Source organism: Carassius auratus, chromosome 4, assembly GCF_003368295.1.
Source record: "Carassius auratus strain Wakin chromosome 4, ASM336829v1, whole genome shotgun sequence".
NCBI classification, from domain to species: Eukaryota; Metazoa; Chordata; class Actinopteri; order Cypriniformes; family Cyprinidae; genus Carassius; species Carassius auratus.
The window spans coordinates 26,234,319-26,259,001 of record NC_039246.1 but is presented as its reverse complement, the minus strand read 5'-3'; the positions used below and the strand labels follow the sequence as shown (position 1 = coordinate 26,259,001).

Below are 24,683 nucleotides of genomic sequence, written 5' to 3'. Positions count from 1 at the left end.
TATGGGCCTATATATTACTTTTTAACGTTTTGTAATTCCACTCTGTTCTGTTTTCAACGCCATGGTTGTTTGGAAAATTTAACTGACCTTATAAACAACATATTAGAGAATGCAATGGCCAGTATACAGCCTAGTCATTATGCTTGAGAAATATTTTTGTTGTTGTTGTTGTTTATAGCTACATTGGTTTATTTTTTGTTAATTTTCTTGATTTCAAATAATTGATTCTTATTATTTTCATGTATTCCCGAATTAATGTCGGGCATTTTATTATATCTGTTATATACAACGATATTAAAAAAGTTGTGTGTATTGGTAGGTTGGGCGGAGATCGGTGTATCTGCGCATGTGCGGATGTGCGGATGTGAGTCAGTGTAAACTTAACTTAGTTTACTCTCAGTTGACAGCTCGACCGGTTCTGCACAGTCCAGACGCGGAAAAATTCCACCGAGGTATGTTTTTGTTTCATAACATGTTTTATTTATAAATCGCGAGAAAGCAACACTCAAAGTTTCGGCTCATAACAACTCGTACGTTTGTCCAGCTGTTATGTAGAAGCGCCATGACGTCACTGGCAGCGTGTCGAAGTATTTGTCAGTTTAGTGTTTGTTTAGTTGTGTGTTCATGGTTATACTCATGAGTCTAACGACATTTAGTTTAGTTGCTTGTTAACCGTTTAACTACCCTTTTTTGGCTTTATTCTCAACCGTCGACAGTTGTGCCAGTTCTGGTCTGTCTGTTTGGCAACGATCGTTTCGACATAATGAAGAAGTTGTTTTCAGTCATGCAAATGTTGATAACAGAACAGACAGGAGAGTATGGTGTAAGTCATCTAATGCATCATGACAAGACAACATGACAACTTCGAAAGCGAAAGTGTTTTTGTCACGCATCATTTTTCAGTGAAATTACTGAGATGTTGCTTAATAAAATCTGTGCTGAAATATGTTCTGCACTTGCAAATATTTGATTTCACAGTCTGTTCAGACTTATTGCAAACCAAGACACTGAGTGTCTTGAATGTTTTTCATGACACATACTGTTGGAGTTCATAGGGCAGCAACGATACACAAAACATGATTTTTTTAAAACTTAATTTTATTGCATTTTTCAGTCCTAGTATCTAAACATTCTTAAATCAATATTAATTTAACTGAGAAACACATTTTCTTAAGATATGTCTCATTTTCTGTTAAAGGGATAGTTCACCCAAACCCGTGAAACCTCCGTTTATCTTTGGAACACAGTTTAAGATATTTTAGATTTAGTCCGAGAGCATGGTATACTGTCCATGTCCAGAAAGGTAAGAAAAACATCTTCAAAGTAGTCCATGTGACATCAGAGGGTCAGTTAGAATTTTTGAAGCATCTATTTTGGTCCAAAATAGCAAAAACTATGACTTTATTCAGCATTGTCTTGTCTTCCGGTCTGTTGTGAGAGAGAGTTCAAAACGAAGCAGTTTGTGAAATCCAGTTCGCGGACGAATCATTCGATTCAACCGTGAGGGAGTCATTATCTCGCTCGACTTGGTGTTCATCTTCAGTTCTCTCTTCACAGCAGTTCAGTCAGTGTACTGTTTGAGTGCATGAATTACTCAGGGATATTGGTTTGTTTGAACTCAGAGGGAGTGTCAGCCACATAAAAAAAAGTTAACAGCTTAAGTCATTTGTGGATTAATGCATATTGCAGATGTGAGCCATTTAAAATGATTCAGTTTGATTTGGTGGACTGGTTCAAAAAGATCCGGTTACATCGAGTGATTAGTTCGCAAACCAGATATCACAAACTGCTTTGTTTTGAACTCTCTCACACGGAAGAGAAGACAATGCTGAATAAAGTGATAGTTTTTGCTATTTTTGGACCAAAATGTATTTTCGATGCTTCAAAAAATTCTAACTGACCCTCTGATGTCACATGGACTACTTTGATTATGTTTTTCTTACCTTTCTGGACATGGACAGTAGATCGTACACACAGCTTCAATGGAGGGACTGAGAGGTCTCGGACTAAATCTAAAATATCTTAAACTGTGTTCCAAAGATGAACGGAGGTCTTACGGGTTTGGAACAACATGAGGGTAAGTTATTAAGGACATAATTTTGCTATTTGGGTGAACTAACCCTTTAAATGTATCATAATTAAGTTTATGATTAAAATTAGAAAATATCTGCCATTGGGGAAAGAAAAAAAAACAATTCAAAGGTAATGTGAATAATTTTAGCCGACTGACAGATGTTTTTGTCTTTTCTTTTTTTTTCCTTTTAATTTTTTTCTTCTCATGTAAATATATTTTGATTTTATTTATTTATTGATATTTTGCAATGCATCAAAAGACAAAGTAAGAAAGATGTCACCTAAAAGTAATAGAGGATCTATGGGAGACCCAACCCCTTAAAGGCACAGTGGGAGGAGCGGCATAGATTATGACTTTATGATCTAGTGGCTATATTTTTATCCTTACTTTAATATCACATTCTTAGAGCATTTAATATTAGCATGGATTATATCTAATGTAAGCATAATGTTCAAACATTTAACATCTATACAGTCACTAGTAATCTATCATCTAGGATCTTAAGGAAAAAACATTTTAAGGCACTATCATAATCCTAAATCCCCAAAACGTTTTTGTGCTGATGCAACATGTGATCTATACTATTGTGTAATTGTGTTTCGTTTGCATGCAATAACGTTATAAGACTTCCTCTTGTTTTTGAACTGAAGTGCATGTGACATTTCACATCCTTAAACTGACACGCAATTCACAATGCTTTAGAACTAACACCAGCTAATCTCAAACATATTTTTAATACCAACCTGTAGCATCGTCATACTAGGCCTATAAATAGTTTAGGGAAATTGCTGGAAATTTATCTGTTATCATCCTTAAAGGGGGGGTGAAATGCTCGTTTTCACTCAATATCCTGTTAATCTTGAGTACCTGTAGAGTAGTACTGCATCCTTCATATCTCCAAAAAGTCTTTAGTTTTATTATATTCATAAGAGAAAGATAGTCTGTACCGATTTTTCCTGGAAAAACACGACCGGCTGGAGGCGTGACGTGTGGGTGGAGCTAAAGAATCACGAGCGCCAGTAGGCTTTTGCGTTGAGAGCGTTTGGAAGCTGTGACATTACCGTGAGGACAAAACCAACCAAAACAAACCATGGCTAACAGTCAGATTCAGTGTATATTTATGATCCAGAATCAGATCCAGAGGCTGAAATTTAACAAGAGCAGCATCAGCAACCACGTCTCTATGTGGTATGTACTGAAACTGTATATATTTGCTTAGCGGTTTTGGAAAATGACTAAGTTCCACTTTGTCGTCTTTTTTTTTTTTTTTTAAGCTGTACATGTGGAAAGTGCAGTTTGATGACAACATCGCATGCTGTTTACTTGATGTGCTTACGCGCCGATAGCTAAGTTAACCACACAGAGATATTTAAAGCAGTTTTACTCACCGCATGCGGTTCCAACACACGATCATGACCCTTTTTCGTTGGGACTGCATTATCCTTTAGAAATAACCGATGTGCAAATCCGGCATCAAACTGGGGCTTGTTTGTAAAACAAGCATCTTCGAAATGCAGGGAACAAACAAAAACACTTGCACAACTCCGTTGATGCTCTGTAAAAATAAACTCCATCCACTGGTCCCTTAATGCTTTTTCTCTTTTGGTAATCTGTGCTGGGTTGTCTTGCCCTGGCAACCAAAAACACACTTCTGTGACATTTCGCGACGCTCTCGCTCTGATCAGTGAAGTCTGTTGTGCTCTCAGTGCTCTGCTATACGGGAGCGCGCGCTCTTCCGGCAGAAGTGTCCTCAGGACCCATATAAGGAAATTCCGCTCCATCTAACGTCACACAGACCCATACTCGAAAAAAACATTCAGAAACTTGTGACAAACCGGAAGGAGTATTTTTTGTTCCAGCGTACAACTTAATTTTTGAAACAACCTAAACATGGGAATCCAACTCTTTAACAGTGTAAAAAACTCAGTATGCATGAAATAGCATTTCACCCCCCACCCTTTAATCTTTTTTCATTGGTAATGAGTGCTTTGAACAACTACTTTAATTGTTTTAGCTGTATTTACTCAATTTTTATATAATTTTATTTCATTTTGTTGTGTTTTTTATAATTTTATTATATATTTTTTCATTTTCTTGTTATTTTATTTGTTTTATTTTATTTTATTTTATTTTGTGTATGCATGTGCAGGATCGTGTTCTTTTCCTGAAAGGCCATCATTGTAAATAAGAAAATAATTCTTAATTGATTTCCATGGATAAATAAAGATGGACAAACAAAAAAATCAATAGTCATCCGAGATGCTAATGACATGTGTGTCACCAAAACAGATCTTTTCAGGAGCAGCAAAAATAAAAATTTTCAATTTGTACCTGTTTGACCTCCAGATGGCCTCCACGTGGTGGGAGCGCCTCTCCGTGTCGGTGAATAATGGCACAAGCCCTGTGGACAACAGCAGCTGTTTCAGTGCCACACAGAGCACCGTGCTGAAGGGGGTGAATTTCGGAGGAGTGCCCATCGTTCTGCTGATCGACTTCATACTCTTCGTGGTAAGTTTGGAAGTTAGTTAGGATCCGATTGGCTGGAAGTGCTCGAGTTGTACGATCTGATTGGTTGGTATGGTGCTGTGTATCTTCCCACAGTTGCTGCTAATAGTCTTCACTGTGATCAGAAGGAGACTGTGGGATCATGGGAGACTCGCTCTTGTCGCAGAGACTGAACGGTATGTGAGATGAAAACCATAGTAGTCACTATGGAAACATTAAGTGTTATAATTTTTTTTTTTTTTTTGTGAGTCAAAAAATCGCAGCGTTACACTAGACAAATTATTATTTATAAAAAAAAGTATATTTTTTAATATTTATGTATAATGATTGTTTTTTTGTTGTTGTAGTATTTGTATATTTTTACCATATTTTAAGTTTTCAAGAAATCATTTTAAATAGAGAAGCTGAAACTGGTGAGGATGGTGAGATGAAGAGCTCTGTCTTTTGTTGATGCAGGTTCGGACATGCTACTAAACGGCGTTACAACAGAATGACGTCATCCATGTCCGTCGAGGAGCCCGAATATGAGAAGGTTAATTCTGATCTCATCGTCATCCTCATTATGAGATCATTCATGACATCATTGACATCTTCCTCATTTCCTGTAGGGGTGCTGCTCCTGGATCAACTTTATTGTCAATATGGAGTAAGTGCTGTTTTGGTGCTACATGTTTACAACTGGACAGATTTTACCAGTTGTTATTGTTACTGCTTTCTAAACTCAAAAAGGGGAATTTGCATGGGAAAGTCCTAATATAAACTGATGTGAAACCAGTGTGTGTGTGTGTGTGTGCAGTGAGACTACGATCCAGGAGAAATGTGGGGTGGATGCAGTACATTATCTGTCATTTCAGAAGCACCTAGTCATCATGCTCTTGATCATCTGTGTGCTGTCCATCACCATCATCCTGCCGGTCAATCTATCCGGCAACCTGCTGGGTATCTAACACACATACACACACGTACACTGGAAAATTCAACGCGACCTCTAGAATCCTTCAAACAGTAGCTTGGTTATAAACCATTTCCTGTTTCTCTAAAGCAGATACTTGACTAATACCAGAGACACTGACAGAGAAAAATGAAAGAACTGTGCCAGCTATAAGAATAAAAATTACAAATCTTACTGATCCCAAACTCTTGAATGGAAAAGTTTCATTTTCACTTTTGAATTTTTTGTAATTGTTTAAAGTAGTTATAATATAACTTTTAATATAATTTATTTTGGATAAAATCATCTTTTTACATAGCTAAATGTTGCTTGTAAGAGTCATTGTGTTTAAGCCTATGACGCCTAGTTTTTGGGAGGGCGGTAGTGGTTTCTAACCTCACATGATGTCACCTTATGAAATGCTTTCAAGTTTCTTTTCTTAGACTTCAGTTTCTGCTGATGGGAAAAAGTCTCAGTCATTTCTGTGTTCCAGGCAATGATCCCTACAGTTTCGGGAGAACAACCATAGGGAATCTTAAGCAGGGGTATGTATCTATGCACAGATGTCTGAATGCATCAGTGTGTGTCTATTTGAACTGTATTTTAAATGATCTCTTTGCAGTGATACGCTGCTTTGGCTGCACACAGTATTTGCAGTTCTGTATCTTATGATCACGGTGGCCCTGCTGAGACGACACACTTCTAAAATGAAGGGAACCAAGAGAGACATAGTAAGCCGTCCTACCATTTCTCTTTCACACACACATAAATGGTCTCCGTCTGACCCTAGTTTATTTCTCAATAGGCCAGAAACACCCTGTTTGTGAGGTCTGTACCCACTGCTGCCAGTAGTGAGAGCATAAAAACTCACTTCATGTAAGTGGGAATGATTTTCCAAGACTTCATACGGTTCACTTTATTTTTAGCCATTCATCCAGACATCTTTTCCTTCCCATCTCCATGTTATTTGTTCCATTCAGCATGCAGGGCATGAGCTCAGCTTTCAGTGTGTGGGTGGGACAGTGGGGTCTCAAAGACTTATCGGGCAACATCTATTTACTTGTCATTCACAGGAATTGATTAACATTACACATAAAGATTATACTGAAATAATAGCCATTATTTATTTTAATTCCAGGACTTCCTGTTTTTATGAGCAAAGGAAGATAGATTGGAGATGTGTTTAGAAACAAATTATTTTTGCATTTCTGTTTTTCTGCCTCTAATACACAAATGACATATTTTACTTTAAAGGTTTTAATGTGTCTTGACTGTATATCTGTTTGCAGGGAGGCGTACCCTAACTGTCAAGTGACTGATGTTAACTTGTGTTATGATGTTGCCAAACTGATTGATATAAACAGAAACCGGTAAGAAAGCCAGTTTGACTTGTTGTCCGTAGATCTTATAGATACCTATATGAGCCAGTATTATTGAAATACTATTACAGTCATTATTTATATTTGGAGTTTTAATAATTCTGTCATGTGTTTTTATTATAATTTTCTTTAAAATGTGTTTAGTACTTTTTAAGATTCCGTCTTAGCTATTTTATGACAGTGCATCAAGCTAAACTAAATAGTTTGAATATTTCAGTTAATAGTTTTTTTTCCAAGTAACATTTTTAATTAAAAAAAAAAAAATCATAATGTCGTCATCATCATCATATGTTATTTTAATTGTAATATTTTGTAACAGAAAACGGGCAGAAAAAAATCTGCAGCACTACACTAAGATTTTCCAGCGCCATGGACGTCGTGAGCTCATCAACCCGCGCCCATGCAGCCACCTGTGCTGCTGCTGCCGCCGCTGTAAGGGCTGTGAAGAGGTCAGTACTGCCCCCATCAGCGATGGCCTTTGACTTTCAAGCTCTGGGCATATAAATAAAATGTGTGTTTATTTGTAGGTTGATGCTATAGAGTTCTACAGCGCACAGGTGGCTGCTCTGCGTGAGGAAGAAGATAAACTGAAGGAGAGTGTAGAACTGCATCCTCTGGGCATGGCATTTGTCTCTCTGCAAAATGAGTACATGGCCAGTTAGTAAGTGATTCACGCTCAGACTCAACTGCCTATGTATAAACATTATGCAGAATTACACTGGCTTATTAGCCACTTTGTTTTTACTAGAATCTAATGTGAAATTTGTTGTGAAAAGTCAAAGGAAAACTGCTTCTTAGTCTGGATTTTTTAGTTTTAGTTAGTTGCTGTTACTGTTAAAATTAAATGAAGAGAATTATTATTTCTGGAACCTGATCATTGCATTTGGTGTTGCTTTTCTTTCCTCACAGCATTCTGAAAGATTTCAATGCTCTGAAGTGTGGAGGCGGGGCAAGGGGCGTGGCCGGAGAAGTAATGGGTGGGGGAATCAGGTGTGGGTGTGGCCGAGAGCCTCAGCCGTCCTCTAAGAGCACAGAACTTAGGGTGAACAAATGGGAAGTGAATTACGCTCCTCACCCATACAATATCTACTGGTATGTACCAATATATATTTTTTTGGAATGGGATCTATTATATTACAATCTTCTTTAATTTATAGAGAAGAATATAGCAATCAACCTCTCACCTTCTCTTCATCTTTTTCAGGGAGAATTTGTCAATAAAATGGTGGCGTTGGTGGCTACGCTTTACGCTGCTAAATGTAGCCCTCTTTCTCCTCCTCTTCTTCCTCACAACGCCCTCCATCATCATCACCACCATGGACAAATTTAATGTCACCAAGCCCATTTACTATCTGAACGTATGTGACTGAACATGTGTAAGGAATTGAGCTCATGAAGTGCAGTGGTGTGAAGACAGTGTGTTGTGTTTGCAGAGTGCTGTTATCAGTCAGTTCTTCCCCACTATTCTGCTGTGGACCTTCTCAGCCCTGTTGCCCACCATAGTATATTACTCTACACTGGGGGAGGCCCACTGGACCAGGTAGACCATCAAACTCAAATATACACACACTCACACACCAACCCAAAAGCCCATTAAAAATACTCCTCTATCTGTGTGTGTGTGAAGGTCCAGCGAAAATATGAGCATGATGTACAAGCTCTACATCTTCCTGATCTTCATGGTGTTGATTTTGCCCTCACTGGGCCTCACCAGGTATGAGCTGATGATGATGAGTAGATGCTGTTTTTTTATTTCACCTTAAAATATTACAAAAGTAGCATTTATTATTGATTTTTCAATGTTTTTATTATTATAATTGTTATTATTAGATACAAATTTTAGTTTTACAGTAAATTTTTACATTAGTAGTATGTTGTTTTTTTATTTTGTTTTAATTTTATTATTCTACATATTATTATAATTATTATTATATATACTTTTTTTATATATTTATAAACCATTTTATTATTTAATATAACAATAGTAGTCTTTATTATTTTGTTTTAACATGTTATTATTATTATTATTATTTTTACTGTTATTATTATATAGATATATAATCACAAAATTTTTTTACCAAAAAATGCAGCCCTACAATCACAGAAAGCCTGGAGATTTGAAAAAACAACAACACATTTTATATTGCAATCACAATTAAAAAAAATTTTGTTTGCATGTTTGTTTATTTTTCATAATTAAAAGAATGATGAACTAAAATGTTCCCGAACTAAGCATGTGTACAGATACAGATGTGCTCTTTTTCCTCTCAGTCTAGACGTGTTTTTCCGCCAGTTGTTTGATACGCATTCCACGGGGAAGCTGAGGTTTGAGTGAGTATCTTATTTATTTTCCCTGGTGATTTATTTGCTCAAATCAGAATGGTTTATTCCGAATGATTTTGTGACCAGTGACTCTTCATCTTCTCTTCTCTGTGTCTCAGGTGTGTGTTTTTACCTGATCAGGGGGCGTTCTTTGTAAATTACGTGATCGCGGCGGCTCTGGTGGGCTCTGGCATGGAGCTGCTGCGGTTGCCAGGGTTACTGCTCTACATTGTGCGTCTGGCACTCGCAGGTTCGGCTGCTGAGAGGAAATATGTTAAACAGGTCCGTCTGTGGCTTTTGAGTTGTATAGACATCAGGTTGGAAATAAGTCAGATTACTGAGATGTGTTCCTGATACACTTGTAATCTCTGGTTCTTTGTTTCTCTGTGTAGAATCAGGCGTATGAGTTTCAGTACGGAGCGATGTACGGATGGACTCTGTGTGTGTTCACGGTTATCATGGCGTACAGCATCACCTGCCCTGTCATCGTTCCCTTCGGTCTGATTTCTTTCCTCAAGGTCTTACACACACACTATTAGTGAATGTAACATCACATTAACACACAGGCTGTGTGTGTAGGTTTGCTGTACCTGCTGCTGAAACACCTGGTGGACAAACACAACCTGTACTTCGCGTACCTGCCCGCCCGCCTCGATCGTCAGGTTCACCTGGGAGCTGTCAATCAAGCGCTGGCTGCACCAATCATATGCCTGATGTGGCTTTATTTCTTCTCTGTGCTCAGAACAGGTAACGTCCACTAACTGGCTTCATTAAACCAGTGTTTCTCAGACAGTTGTATTCATATATGTGAGTCATATAGTGGAGATTTATTGATTTTGTGTCTCCACAGGCTTCAAGGCAGCTACGTCACTGTTCACTTTAGTGGTTCTCTGTGTGACCATCTTTATCTGTTTAAGTTACACCTTCTTTGGACACTTCAAAAACCTCAGCCCGCACAACTACAATGTAAGCTGCTTTGTTCTGTCAAAGTTTTAGCAAAATTTACAGTGCATTGTTGTAATCTAAACCTAATTGAATAAATAAACCTGGCATTGTGTTTCAAATATTGTTGGCTCTGTGAAATATTGCTTTTGGTCCTCTATTTTAAGTAACTTTGGATAAAAGCATCTGCTAAATGCATCTGCATCTGCTAAATGTAATTGTCTGTAATTCAGGTTAAGGAGGAAGATAAAGACGCAGATAAAGGTTCACAGAGCTCAACTGTATCGGCAAGTTTCACATTTGTACATTAAACACTTTTTTTTTTAATCCCGATATATTTTGAGATGACCAGAATCTCTCTCTTTTTTTAGGTGTATCTTCCCAAAGTTTTGAACCCAGATGCATCATCTGAATCTGATGAATGCAGCATTCACCATACATACGGCACCACCGACACAAGTCCGCCCTTCCTCAGCACCGAGGAAGAGTGTCCAGACTCTGATATCTAAGAACAATAATCAGGCAACGTCGACCAATCAACTACCTTTTCACCTCTGGAGGAAATGGTTCTTGCTGTATTGAGGTTGGAGGTCAGTGTGAAGATGTAGGGGATGTAGTTGGGGAGAAAAAAAAGTCACACTTTCTAGCTTTTAATTTTTTTATACATACTGAGGGAACATTTATTCTTGAACTGCCATATCACAAAACCCAAAGGAGCTTTTCAGGATCAATTCTTCTCGCCAAAGACTTTAAACACTTTTCTAAATTGCCATTCAAACACGCTGTCCAAACATTTCTACAAAACCAGCTTCGCCAATGAGCGCTTGCCAAGGAGTACAAATATAACTTGATTATATCAAACCACTTGAACTGACACTTGTGCCTTTTTGGAACCAACTTAACACACTTTATAACTGTAATTTGTATGTATGTGTGATTTGAGAAAGTGAGCTTCTGTATTGTTTTTCACTCCTCATTTTCTGTTTTAAAGCAACGTTTTATACAAATACGTTAATATATTGATGTTGCAGATATATTGAGCTCATAGCTCAGTGGCCTTTCAATAGCACATCTGTATAGTTGTGTGAGAGAATGAATCATCACTAGGTGGCACTGTTCCTCTCAGATCAGTACAGACTGAAGCAGAGAGATGTTTCAGTTTCAACACAAACACAATGTTTTATAATTTATTACAGAGAATTTAGAAGAAAAATATGCAAAGATTGTATTTACAGTAAGGCTCTTACAATGAAGTAAACAATATGCAAAGCATAAACCTTATAGTCTTAAATGTTTTTTTTAGTTTTGGTCACTTGCTGACCATGTTTGTATAAAGTTTAACTTAATGTCATGATCACGCCAGTAACAAAGGAGTGTTTACATGGAGAAAATTCTAATTTTACTGGAAACTATTAATCAGAAGCAACTCAAGTCTTCCCAATTTTAAAAAGGGCAAACTTCTTAGAGCAAAGGAGACACAGTTTTTAATTCATGTAGATGTTCTATCAAGTACAATCATCATATTTGTTCCTTTTAGATGTAATTCAGGGGAAGATATTGAAGCTATTAAGAGAACACTTGACAGCTGTGTGTGTTTGTGTTTGTTCTGTATATTCAGTATATAACTGAATTTTAGTGTCTGATCATTTAAACGGCTCGACCTCCGAACATTGAGTCTCAAATTCTTAAGCCTCAGATTTTCCTGGAAATGGATGAATGAACGTCCTCCAAACACACACTTGACACATTTCTCCTGACTGTGGTTTTCAGCTCATTAGCCAGGATTGAGCAAAATCGTCTTATTTTAACACCATAAGCAGCCCACAAACTCGAGTGACCGGCTCCAAGCGCCAGGATCAGCATTCAAAACCGCATAAGAACAGAAACTGATCCAATTAGTGTGTGTGTGTGTGTGTGTGTGTGTGTGTGTGTGTCAAACTTGTTTCATATATATATATATATATATGTATATATATATATATATAACAGGTACTACAAGGGAACAAAAGATGTGGTATTACTATGGTATTCTTGTTATTTCTTATTGGTGCCAGGTGGTTCATTGGGTTCATGTTTAGGTTTCCAAATATTTTATTGCACAAAACATGTAAACTGTAACTTTTTAAGATTTTTTTTCTTTGGTATGTTTGTATTTTAGTAGGATGGATCTCATATTTAATACACAATACTGTGTAGAGGTCATATGTTTGGTGTTACTGTAAACCATATGCACAGTCATATACTTCATTTCATTCTGTGGGAGCCAGAAATAACAGTATTTACAGTGTTAGACACCACAATAAACACTCTGAAGGCTTCACGGTCCTAATGACACAAATGCCCATATGCAGCCTGAGACAAATGATGCATGTGAGTCAAATAAAGCATTTCTGTATTTCTTTAAATGGACTGAAATCCCAGATCAGGTTTCACTGAATGGTGTTTGCTGGGGGTCTCAGGGTGGCAAAACTGCCAAACAAATGAAGCATTCTAGTTATGTGTATCAAGTGTTGGCAGCTGTAACAAATCCAGAAAACCTTACTGTACCTTTAAAAACTAAGTAAATAAACTGTTTCTTATATTAGTTTTGCTTGTTAAGGCAAACGTTAGCAGTATTATTTATCATGCTTCTGCATATGGATTTAAATGAATTTCTAACACTTAATCACTAAATATAAACTTTATTAATGTAACTTGTTCTTTGCTGTTTGAGAATGATACCTTAAAGGAATAGTTCACCAGAAAAATTGCTGAAAATGTACTCATCCAAGATGTACTGTAATTGAGTTTCTTCATTGGAAAAGATTTGGAGAAATGTAGCATGACATCACTTTCTCACCAATGGATCCACTGAAGTGAATGGGTGCCGTCAGAATAGGAGTCCAAACAGCTGATAAATACATCACAGTAATCCACAAGCAATGTCTTGTAAAGTAAAAAGCTGTACATTTTTAATAAACAAATCCTACATTTTAACTCCAAACCGTTGCTTCTGGACAAAATATGAGTGCTTTGTCCATAATATTGCTTTCTTGAATGGAAAATTAATCTAGTCTGAATCAGGAGAGATCTGCACAGATCAAACACATTTTATAAGCAAAAATAGTCCAAAACAGTTCTAAACAACTATGTTGGTGGATTTTGATGTGAGAAAATAATAGTGAATGGACTTTTTCTCAGAAGGAAGGGTTGTTATGAATTATGGACTCTGGTCAGAAGTGACAGTTTAAAGTTAATATGCCTTAATTATGGATTTGATTCTTACAAACACACGTCTTTCACTTCACAAGATATTAATTGATAAACTGGAGTGGTGTGGCTTACTTGTGGATCATTGTGATGTTTTTATCAGCAGTTTGCACCCTCATTCTGACGGCACCCATTCACTGCAGAGGATCCACTGGTGAGCAAGCTTACAAATGCTCTGGAATTATCATGATCATTTGCACAGAGAAAAACCAACAATAAGCACACACAAATAGATTTTTAAAGAAAGTTTTTTTTTTTTTTTTTTTTTAATCTTGGATTCTGGAAATGATGTGAATTCTGTCATGTAACTCACATCACATGATTGAACACTCACTCACACACACACACACTGAATGGCTCGTCTCCAGCTGCGTTTGGTTTTTCAAACTATAGGAACCAATTATCGTTCTACTTGTATATGGTGCCTCGAAATACTCCAAAGATAATTCATCCCTCCAGTAACACAGACGAAGATGTTTTCTCCTCTCCTCCCTCCTTCTCTTCTCTTTTCAGATGGTCTGCGCTCTTTTCTGATGCTGTGATTGAAGCCTCTGACCTGATGACCCAGAGTACGTATGACTGATCTCTGTGCCAGCCAACCACAAAGACCGACAGCATTGATTTCCCCTGCTGATCCCTCCCTTTTGTTCGCGGGGATTATTCCCATGGCAATGCCGGTGGTCTGTAAGGTACCGTTCTCAGAGCCGAGAGTAATAGACCCTCGCCAAGCCCTGGGGGTAAACTTATTCCACTTCACCCAGACACAACTTTTAAGGGAAAACTAATAGCAAAGGTTTGTTTCCTTGCCAGATGTCTCTTAAGGTTTGCAGAGTTTACTCCGGGAAGAAATTGAGACACAGAGAAATGAGTAATGAAACTGAAGAATTGGAGGGAAAATTCCCAGATTGGGACTTTTGCTCTGTTATCTGATTGTCAACAGAATCTAAGGGAGCAGGAAATCTGCAGTCTGTAACTCTACATCTCTAGCTTGAGGGGAAATTCTGTCATCGTTTACTCAGCATCGTGTCGTTCAGTGTGGCTGACTTTCTTCTGTGGAAGAAACTGGATGAGGAAATTGTGTGGAACATACTTAAATTGAACATTTATTTGAGCTTGAATCATATTTCTGGTTAATTATACTGAAATATGTCAAGTATGTTATCAGAAGACATGCAGTGCACATGTACAGTAATTCATGTAAGTACTGTTATGCATCTTGTGGAGCTTGACAACCTCATTCGTTTTCACTGTAGTAAAAAGAGGGATTTCAGTATTTTGCAAAACATACAGTTTTGTTCCAGAGATGGAAGAGTAAGTTAAAGAGTAAGGAAGTATCCATATACAAACAGAAAAGGCACTCATCCGTAAAAAAAATCTATATGTATTTTTGAGTGTATTTATGAAGTGTCTAAAATAATGTACACAAATTAATCATAAAAGATGTATTAGTAATTTGAGTATTTCTGCTATAGCAATGTTAAATGGAAAACATTTGATTTTGTCAAAATAGTTTTTTGTTAAGTGAAATAAAACCAAATAATAAAAAATATTCAATTTTAAAAATCTATTTTAATTTAAAAAGCATAAACAAAAAAGAGAAATTATGCCTTGGCAACTCACCGAATATAAGTTTACCTATTTAAAAAAAAAAAAAAAAAAAAAAAAAACTAATAAAAATGACAAAAGCATATTCAATAAATAAAATAATGAAATGCTTACTTTGTCATAGTAGATGTTACATTTTGATGTTAAATCCAATATTTTTTATATATAATTTCTATAGTCTATAAAGTATTTAATCGCATAACTGTAATCAAATTACAGAAAAAAAGAATAATCCCTTACTTATTCATGGGAAGGGTAATTAAATTATTATTATTAATTAATAATGCATTATACCCCAAACTGTATGTCAAAGTCAGGTCAAGCAGTGAAAACCTAAACATAAGTTAGTGTGCATATAAGGCCTTATGTTTTTTTCTCAATAAGTCATGTTGAGTTCTACCAGCTGAGACAAGCATGAGACAAATCTGTCCAAAGATGTGAAATACAGACAGCATTACTTCCTTCCCGCCCTCTTCCTCTCCTCCTCATGCTCTCCTTCCTCTGGTGGCGCTCTTTCAAAGGCTTTGTGAGTTATAGCCAGAGTCGGGTGTGATGTGGCCACTAATCTCCTGTGAATGAGGCGGGCCGGCCGTCTGTGCACGTGTTGTTCCCGTGAGTCGCTAACTCAACAGAGTCCTTGTGTCTAACTGCTCCTCGACAGCGCTGAAGCACATCCCACAGCAGTGCAGACACATGAGCCTGCTAGCGCTCACAGGGACCTGCTTTAAGAGCGCTGCAGTGCTAAACACTTGACACCTGTAACGGATGCTGCTTGGTTTGACCATGCAGGTAAAAGCTTATGCTGTAGAGTAGACGTATGCTCTTAAAAATAAAGGTTACATAGGGATTTTCAAAACCCAAGACATCTTTTCTTACTATGAAGAACATTGAGAAAAAAAAATAAAAATAAGAAACTTTTGTGCAATGGAAAGTTTTCATGGAGGTTATTCATTGAACCATCAATGCCAATAAAGGAACCATTGAAAGAAAAAGAAAGAAAGTTCCTTAAATATAAGATGTTAGAAGTCACCATGCATAAAGCTTAAAATTTCATCACCAAAATTAAAAGAAAATAAAATATTATATATATATATATATATATATATATATATATATATATATATATATATATGTATATATATATATATATATGTATATATATATATATATGTATATATATATATATATATGTATATATATATATATATATATATATATATATATATATATGTATATATATATATATATGTATATATATATATATATGTATATATATATATATATATGTGTGTGTGTGTGTGTGTGTGTGTGTGTGTGTGTGTGTGTACTTGTTTTTCTATTCTGGTGGGGACTTAAACCTGAATACACACAGACTCATGGGGACTTGTGTCACGGTGGGGACCTAAATTGAGGTCCCCACGGGTAAACAAGCTAATAAATTACACAGAATGAAGTTTCTTGAAAATCTAAAAATGCAGAAAGTTTCCTGTGAGGGTTAAGTTTAAGGGTAGGGTTGGTGTAGCATGATAGAAAATACGGTCTGTACAGTATAAAAACCATTACACCTATGGAGAGTCCCCACAAGGATAGCTGACCAGACAAGTGTGTGTGTGTGTGTGTGTGTGTGTGTGTGTTTGTGTTTGTGTGTGTGTGTGTGTGTGTGTGTGTGTGTGTGTATAGAGAGAGAAAAAATGTAACTTTCATTACAACCTTTAATGTTTATTGCATTGGCATTATTTTCATGACAATTAACTAAAAAAAAAAAAACGCTTAAAAAAATTACAAACACAAAATTACTAAAACATTCACTGAAATGAAAAAAAAAGTAACTCAAAATAATTATAACAACTAGTATTTCAACAATGAATAGTATTTTAACAATAACACTTACTTAATACTAACTGCAAATCATTCTGTCCAGATAAAATACAAACATTTATTCAGTGTAAATGAAAGACTTTGAATAATATCATTCATTCATTCACTTACCATAATGAAAATTTGGGGTTAATTGTCAAAATAATTATGTCACAATGCAAATAATTATAGATAGATAAACTGATAGACAGACAGATATATTTCATATAGATAGATAGATAGATAGATAGATAGATAGATAGATAGATAGATAGATAGATAGAAAATATTTCCCCCATTTGGGATGAAATATGAGTTTTCTAATGCCTGTTCAAAGCTGTAATCATACTTTCCTCTCCACTTCTGTTTGTCATCATCTTAAACTGCCACACACAGCCTCTGTCGTCACACACATAAACACACTAATGTGTTCTCAACAGGCAGCTGACTTCTTCTGTCAGCTGCGGATGCTGTTAACAGCACTAGTTCACACATACAGCGTGTGAAGCTGCTGGTATCACGCAGAGGGCATTAGGTCAGACTGAACATACATCCTGCCAGCTGTGTCACATGTCTCTCTCAGTAGACGAGGAACCACCGTCATCTGTGCAGACATCGAACTAAATTAAATCTCTTGACATCATCATGACCCCAGATGCTAAAAAAGGAATAAAATATTCAAATATATATATACAGTTTGTATATATTATACAGTTTGTACAGTATAAAAATTATTATGCCTATGGGATGTCCCCACTTTTCACGAAAACAAACGTGTGTGTGTATATATATATATACACACACACGTTTGTTTTATATACACACACACATTTGTTTTCGTGAAAAGTGGGGACATCCCATAGGCGTAATAATTTTTATACTGTACAAACTGTATAATCTATCGGCCTCCACCGACCCTACACCTATGTGACTAAATGTGACTATTTTATTGCTCAAGGAGTTGAAGAGGATGAAATGAAGAACAGAAAGACTCTGTACAGGTAGGAAATCATTTTACTTGTTTAAATAAGTGCTTGTTTACTAAATTAGTCTCAGAAAAATACGACAGGATAAGACATTTATTTTGCAATGAAATAAACTTTTATTGTTTGAATTACTCTTCTGCTGGAATTGTTTTAATTTTGTGAAATCCACTTTAAAACTGTGATATTAAATACCAATATGTTTAATTTTGGTTGTGAGTGATAAAACATGTTCTGTCTCAAATTAATTTGTATAATTTTTTGATCATTAAACCGTTTAAACTGCATGGATTGGCACCTGCTCCCCCAGCCTCTGAGTCCATGATTGCAGATGTGGCATTAGCAGTACAGGGGCGATTCACAGGCGACCCGTCCCATGAGTACAAGCACACAGAGACGCGCATTAAGGGAGAGGGGGATGATGCCACTGAGGAAGGGGTCACGGTGAGAGGAGGGGTGTTTGGGTTACACGACACAGATGGGACTATAACGAGCATGCAGCATTCTGGAAATAGGAAAGTAGATGAAAGAAAATGAACAAAAGCCCATCTTCTTTGATTCATATATCTGCACTTAAGAATTGTAGTGTGTTTGTCTTTATAAAATACAGATCTTGCTTTGTTGACCAGTCTTACATTTTTAGCAATCAAAGAGTCTAAACATTTCAAGAAAAATCGGAAACACACACAAAATGAATGTTATGTTTATGTGTCTGTGGTAATGTTTGGATGTAAAACAACTGTTATTATTTACTCGGTTTTCTGTTTATTCATGGTTTATAATGGAGTGAACATGTAGATGGCAGGAGGCTTGTTGAATGATTATGAAGAGGTTAACATGCCTCTGTTTCTGCAGGTGAAAGTGAACGAGGCAAGTAGATTGGCAATGACCGTGTCAAACATCGCTAAAGATGCGCCTGTGGTGCATAAGAGCCCCTGCGGCAACGTGCAGACAAACCGAAGCTTTGGAGGTACAGTATGCTTACAGCCAAACTCTTAGCAGTTCACAAGTGTTTGTATATGTTCTCCACCAGCAATCAGATGCAGCTGTGTGAGTATAAAACTAAAGTCTGTATGTTTCCATTTCCTGGTAAAATGTAATCCATTTCAGTTCTCTGAAGACACTTTCTTGTAATCAGTCCTCAGTTCATCTTATGTTGTCATTTATTAGAATTGTCAGACCCAGTCAAATCTTTTTACAATTTGAACACATGATTAGTGTGACCATAAGTCCAAAAATGTCTGGGTATTGTCTTTGTTTATCAATTGATGTGCTCTTGACAGTCCTCATACATTACGTGTACAGTATGAGCAGTTGTATTGCTTTGACCATTCTCTGTAAGATCCCACCTTCTTGCTCACCATGACTGGTCAGTTATCTACAATAGGAAGAACAATAGGAAAACCCTGAAGATTGTAGGCAATTTAGAAATGTCCAGGAAAAAGAGGATGTATTGGTCAGCCTACACTTGATCGCAGGTCTAGATCCCATTGAGTCTGTGAAACTGCATAACTATCTGCACTTCCGTGAACCGGTTCACCTGAAAAAGAAGTCCATCTTGGAAATGTCTCACCTGAACCCTGCTATTGACTTTCTAGATCCTTTGAGCGAGGATGTTCCAAAGGTAATTAAAAGGAATGATCTTTCATTACCGTTCTTCCATGATGCTTTATTCTTGATGTTTTATTTCCAGTCACAATACTGTTTCTGAAGGTACTGTGGGAGTCTCCAGCTCCCACCCTCTAGTCTTGTAATGAAATGTTTGCAATGAAGTCGGACGCTTATTTTGCTTTAGACATTATAATTCAAAGGTGAACAACACCTGTTAACACCACCATACTTTCCAAAAAATGATGCTGACATGCAAATTGCATTTAGGAAGTCTTAATAGTGGTGGGAAACATGAGGAGGGTGTAAAAATCCTTCTGCAAGGCATCCCATGATCCCTGTAGCTGGATTTCCCTGGGTTAATGACAGATATGATTTGGCAGCTGCCTAAGGCCAAGCGAAAGCCAAGGAGACATCTGGGGTGTTGTTCTGCAAACTATGATCCCTTTGTTCTTTTTTCTTTCTGGGAAGATGCGTTTTGGATTGCCATTTTCTATGACAACAATAAATCTCCCATTCGTATATGTTGGTGTGTCTTAGTGGGTCTCCTGCCATGTTAGTCAGCTGGGAGTGAACTAACAAAACAGTATTCAGAAAGCTATTCGTCTGTTGTTGTTCCCCACAAATTCAAGTCAGACATAAACTTGCTGAAAGGTATTCATCACGCATGCTTCATGAAGCATTACCCATCGCTTTCCTACAGGCTACAGACCACTACTGATTGGTTAACATCAAGTTCCTCAAGGAATATCTTGTTCTGCTGATCCTGAATCTTAACCAGATGGAATCTGACCTGTTTAACATACCAAGCGAAGCCATAGAGCATCACTTTGAGCCTTGACATTTACTGAAAACGTGGTTTGTGACTCTTGCATAAGAGCGTTTATTGCAAAATTAAGAGTGACCTTCCTGTTGAATTTGACCTTGAAGTGAATAGATGGAAGACGAAAGTCAATGACTCATTCAGAGACTATGTAAATTTGAGCATTTCCTCACTGGGAATATTGTTATCGGACTCTGATTTAGAAGGCAAATGCCTCTTTGTTGTTTCTCAGTAGAGTCTGAAGGCACAGTCAACTTACTGGACACATGCCCAGACTTTAAGTGTGGTAGAAACATCTCAGCTGTTTCATTAAAGGAGGTGATTTGTTCTTATTTCTCTCTCTAAGGGATGGCCTCTAACCTCAGGCAGCACTAGGCTAGGTTGATTTGTTTTGCCTGAAAAAGTAGAGCAGGTCTCCAACAGAGGGCATTTACCCACCCTGCGTAACAGTTGACCAATCAGGTGGAAAAAACCAATCCCCTTTCAAAAATTGGCAGAGGTGAACAGGTTCATCTGGACGCTTCAGATAGTGGGTAGGGGGATACTGGGAATGGGTGGTGATACTGACCGCCACCCCCCTTCGGCTTCACTCAGGTTTCCTTGAATGTGGCCAGGACTAGGAAAAAGTAGGGAGATTTCCCAAGAACTTGGAAAGACAGAAAATATTGTATAACCGCATGACTTTTAAGCCAAATATCACTGTAAGAAATGGAGGGAAATGGTTTCGTTCAGTGTTGATGGAAGCAACTTGTTTGATTTGCCAGTCGTATTTAATATTGTATCTTTCAGACGAGAAAACCGAATTACTGCATATTATCTTCAAAAGCTTTTTTAAATAGTGAGCGATGTATCATATATTTCATTTATTTATGCTGCCATAAATATTTGTAATCATAATGATGTCACAGTGAACATTGAGTATTTTAGGTTAAACATTGTTAGCTGTTAACGCAGGGCAGGGCAGGGCAGGGCACAGAGCGTGGCCTAATGGATAGAAAGTTAGACTTGTAACCCGGAGGTCATGGGTTGTAGGTGGGGAAAGTGAATATCCAGCACTCTCTCCACCTTCATTACCACAAATGATGTGAGACTCTTGAGCAAGGCTCCGAACCCCCAACTGCTCCCCATGCGCCGCAGCATTGGCTGCCCACTGCTCCAGGTGTGTGTTCATGGTTTGTGTGGGCGTGTTGGTTCACTATTCACTGCTGGGTTAAATGCAGATCACAAATTCCAAGTATAGGACACCATACTTGGCCAAACTTCACATCATTTCTTTTCCTAGCAGTTAATTTTCAGTGCTGCAATTCAAACAGACTTCACTCGCATTGAGCTTTGTGGTACTGGGTGCAAGCCAATGCCAGCAGCTGGATACAGGGGCCACCCAAACAGAAAGACCCCAAAGCGCCTCTTCTTTATACACCACTGCGATAATAGTCATCCATAATGGAGCCAACTCTGTCACACGACTTTCTTCTCCAGATTTTACTTTGCATCTGTCACACCATCACAGTCTGGATTCTGTCAGTGGTTGTTATGTGTAAAGACTGAAAATTCAGGTTCATTTTATACAAAATGCTTTTCGTCTTCTCTTTCCTCTTTGATCTTGCAAAGTAGGATAATTCTAGTCTTTTTCTTGTCATTTTTGCTTACTGTGTGTTCTTCATATAGGGTCATGGTGCTTCCAGCTTGAGCTGGGCAGCATGGTGTGTGTATTACAAAGTTTGCTCTGGCTGGATCTCACCTTCTTCCACATTCCCCCGACCCCTCAGCATGGGCACATCTACATGGGAGACCAAAAGGACTTTTGAAGACAGCACATTTTGCCACAGATTGAAAAAAGCTTTAATCTCACTCTAAGTGTTAATGTGTAATCAACTGTATGATTTACTGGCACTATAATTTTCTTTATGTTTAATTTCAATTTCAAGAAAACATAAACATGTCAGCATGCTTGGAAAGTTGAAGTTGCATTGGTGTTTTAACCTTTAAGGCAGACAAAATTGTACCTTGGGTTTTCTCAAAGATTTTTATTTGAAAATATGCGTTTGCAATAAAATAATTTAACATTTCTTTAAATCACATGATAGAAAGCCAAAGGGCTGAACATATAGCTCTAAAGTTACATTACAGCGATCTCTGAACTTGCATCTTGATGTTTCAGTGCACACTGGTTCTCTTACAGTCTCTTTGTGCCAGAGGCACCACACAAAGTCCTTGGTCATAGATCCTCTCTTTCCCGTGAAAGTCACTGTTTAGATTGGGTAAACAGCTGTTTCCATCAGTGCTTTATGTACAGTGGTTTGGGGCTGTATCTGACATTTTTTTTTTTCAGGGAGGGTTGTCCTACACTCATTCTCTTCTAACACCACTTCAGCCCTGTCTTGTAGATGGGCTTTACAGAATTCACAGAGTAACGTGTCAGATACCTGTAACACCGTAAGAGAGAAACGCCATATGAAAATAAGGTTAATCAGATATGTGACATAACATCTGCTTTCTGAGGTGACTGTACCGGTTGAGAGGTGGGTTGGATTTAGGTTTTGGTACATGGCCTTCAGGTAAGGGGGTGGGGGGGGTGGGGGGGCTATGATCTGGTAGGAGACCTGGAGATAAATGAGGAGGAACTGTACAGTTTATGCGGTTTAAGGTTAAAAAAACATTATTTTCCACATAATGTATAACTTTTATAAAAAAATATCTCTTTGGATTTGAGACTTCAGTCTTTGAAACTTTACAGATCTTCTCTTCTTCCAAAGAGAAAGGAAAAATTTGTCATGCCATTTTTTCAAATGTCTCCAGATTTAGTAGAGATACATAATATTCTGCAGTCATTGTGTTAAGCAACAGGTGTGCATATATGAATTAGTGGAATACAATTAATGAATTTATGAATGTAACAGCACTCTTGTGATACAAGATTACATTTTTGATAAAAAATTAAGCCCTTTTAAACTAACCTTGTGCAGCCTGTTTTTAATTTTATTTTGCAACAGTTTATGACTTCATGCTTATCATGAATGCAGTGGAGGCTGCTCTGTAACGGCTGTACCATAACAGACATTTGCCTCAATCACATATCTTATCTACTATCTTGACTAGCTCCACAAAAAGCAAGATAAATCAAAGAAATTAACAACTGAAGGGGAAGAATGCAGTCATTCTTTTCTGACTGTACAAGGTATCTTCATTGTGCTGTGATTTATATTGACTGCCGTTTGTTCACAATGTTCACTTTGTGGATTCGTTTTCTTACTATCAGACACTGATCTTCGACTTTCCTCATGTCACTGTTACCAACTTAGGATATAAATGAAATTGTACCTGCATAACTAGAGTTTAACTTATGTCACAGCATCTAAATAAAAGATGTAAATCCACTTTATCTTTCTATGAAGTTTGATCTAGACGCTTTAAAATTGATCTACATGATAACTTTCATTATCGTTATGAATTTCCCATCAATTTATAAAAAAATCTTGGATTGTTACACACTTGAAACAATTTTGTCACTGAATGTTTATTGAATACATTTTAAATATGAATCCTTTTCATAAATCACATTCATTTGAATCTACCAGAGCAGGACTCAGGTAGAAAAGTAGGACTCAGTTTAAGTTATGAGCCAAGACTTTACTCTAAATTTATGAGGACTTGTGGTCTGGAAATGCTTTTCTTCCAGATGTTTTCAGATTTTCACAGTGTGTAAAATTCATTGATTTGTGCACTTAGAAAGGGAAATAACCTTGAATGTGTCTACACTTCTTGATGGAAAATGACCGTAAAAAAGTGTATAATCTGTGTTGATATGTGTGGTGTTTTGTTTAAAACACTTGAAATTGGTAAAACAACAATATAGACAAGTTGTGAGAATTTCTAGCTGCCTTTGCAAAAAAATAAAATAAATAAATCACAGAGCTTCTCGGCATAGCAACATGTCCTGACTTTCTCTTACAGTGCTTGAGATGCAGGTGTTGTTGTTTTTTGTGATAGTAGATTATTTTCTTACCCTCTACTATGTGTCCCTTATGTAAACAGACTTTCAGAAAACATGCAGATTAGCAAAACACAAAGAGTCATTGTGTGATTATGCCTGTGGATGTTACATGACATCAAGTTTTTATTTTGTTGACTGTTCTTTTTAGCAGAATTGTGTTAGTTAAAAAGAGAAAGAAAATGCAATCTTGACGGTGGTTGGTGCTAAAAAGGCTTGCAGATTTGTTTGACTCCATGTATCCTCACAAAGGAAGGCCTTTTTATGTGTTTGTAAAGTTACGTAAAAAGCCTTCCCATTTATCTCGTCTCAATTTTAAGGGAAACGAGAATGCCCGACCACCTTATTCATGCTCCTTGGCAAATATCTCAATGCTACTGATGGAAATAGATGTTAACAAGGTCGTTTCTGTAG

The 24,683-nt window shown here is 37.1% G+C and overlaps 1 protein-coding gene and 1 pseudogene across 3 annotated transcripts; both read left to right on the top strand.

Moving 5' to 3' along the window:
- Positions 1–325: 325 nt before the first annotated feature.
- Positions 326–14,739, top strand: LOC113064240 (CSC1-like protein 1). Of its 3 annotated transcripts, XR_003278795.1 has the most exons (24): positions 326–452; positions 4,421–4,582; positions 4,676–4,755; positions 5,036–5,111; positions 5,188–5,225; positions 5,376–5,518; positions 6,004–6,055; positions 6,133–6,241; positions 6,316–6,386; positions 6,800–6,880; positions 7,209–7,338; positions 7,417–7,550; positions 7,799–7,981; positions 8,094–8,247; positions 8,323–8,429; positions 8,517–8,603; positions 9,161–9,220; positions 9,331–9,493; positions 9,604–9,709; positions 9,791–9,958; positions 10,062–10,177; positions 10,387–10,440; positions 10,525–10,743; positions 13,916–14,739. XR_003278795.1 is itself a non-coding variant. In XM_026234905.1 (23 exons), exons 2-23 carry the CDS (start codon positions 4,421–4,423, stop codon positions 10,660–10,662), a joined length of 2,412 nt encoding a protein of 803 aa, XP_026090690.1. In that variant the 5' UTR covers positions 326–452; the 3' UTR covers positions 10,663–11,809. The 3 variants fall into 3 exon arrangements, 2 of the variants coding, with proteins under 2 accessions (XP_026090690.1, XP_026090702.1); XM_026234905.1 differs by lacking the exon at positions 13,916–14,739 and having other exon boundaries at positions 10,525–11,809; XM_026234917.1 differs by lacking the exons at positions 326–452; positions 13,916–14,739 and adding an exon at positions 3,217–3,262 and having other exon boundaries at positions 10,525–11,809.
- Positions 14,740–17,832: 3,093 nt separating this feature from the next.
- On the top strand, positions 17,833–22,266 carry LOC113056559 (radial spoke head protein 9 homolog; annotated as a pseudogene).
- The last annotated feature ends 2,417 nt before the right edge of the window (positions 22,267–24,683 follow it).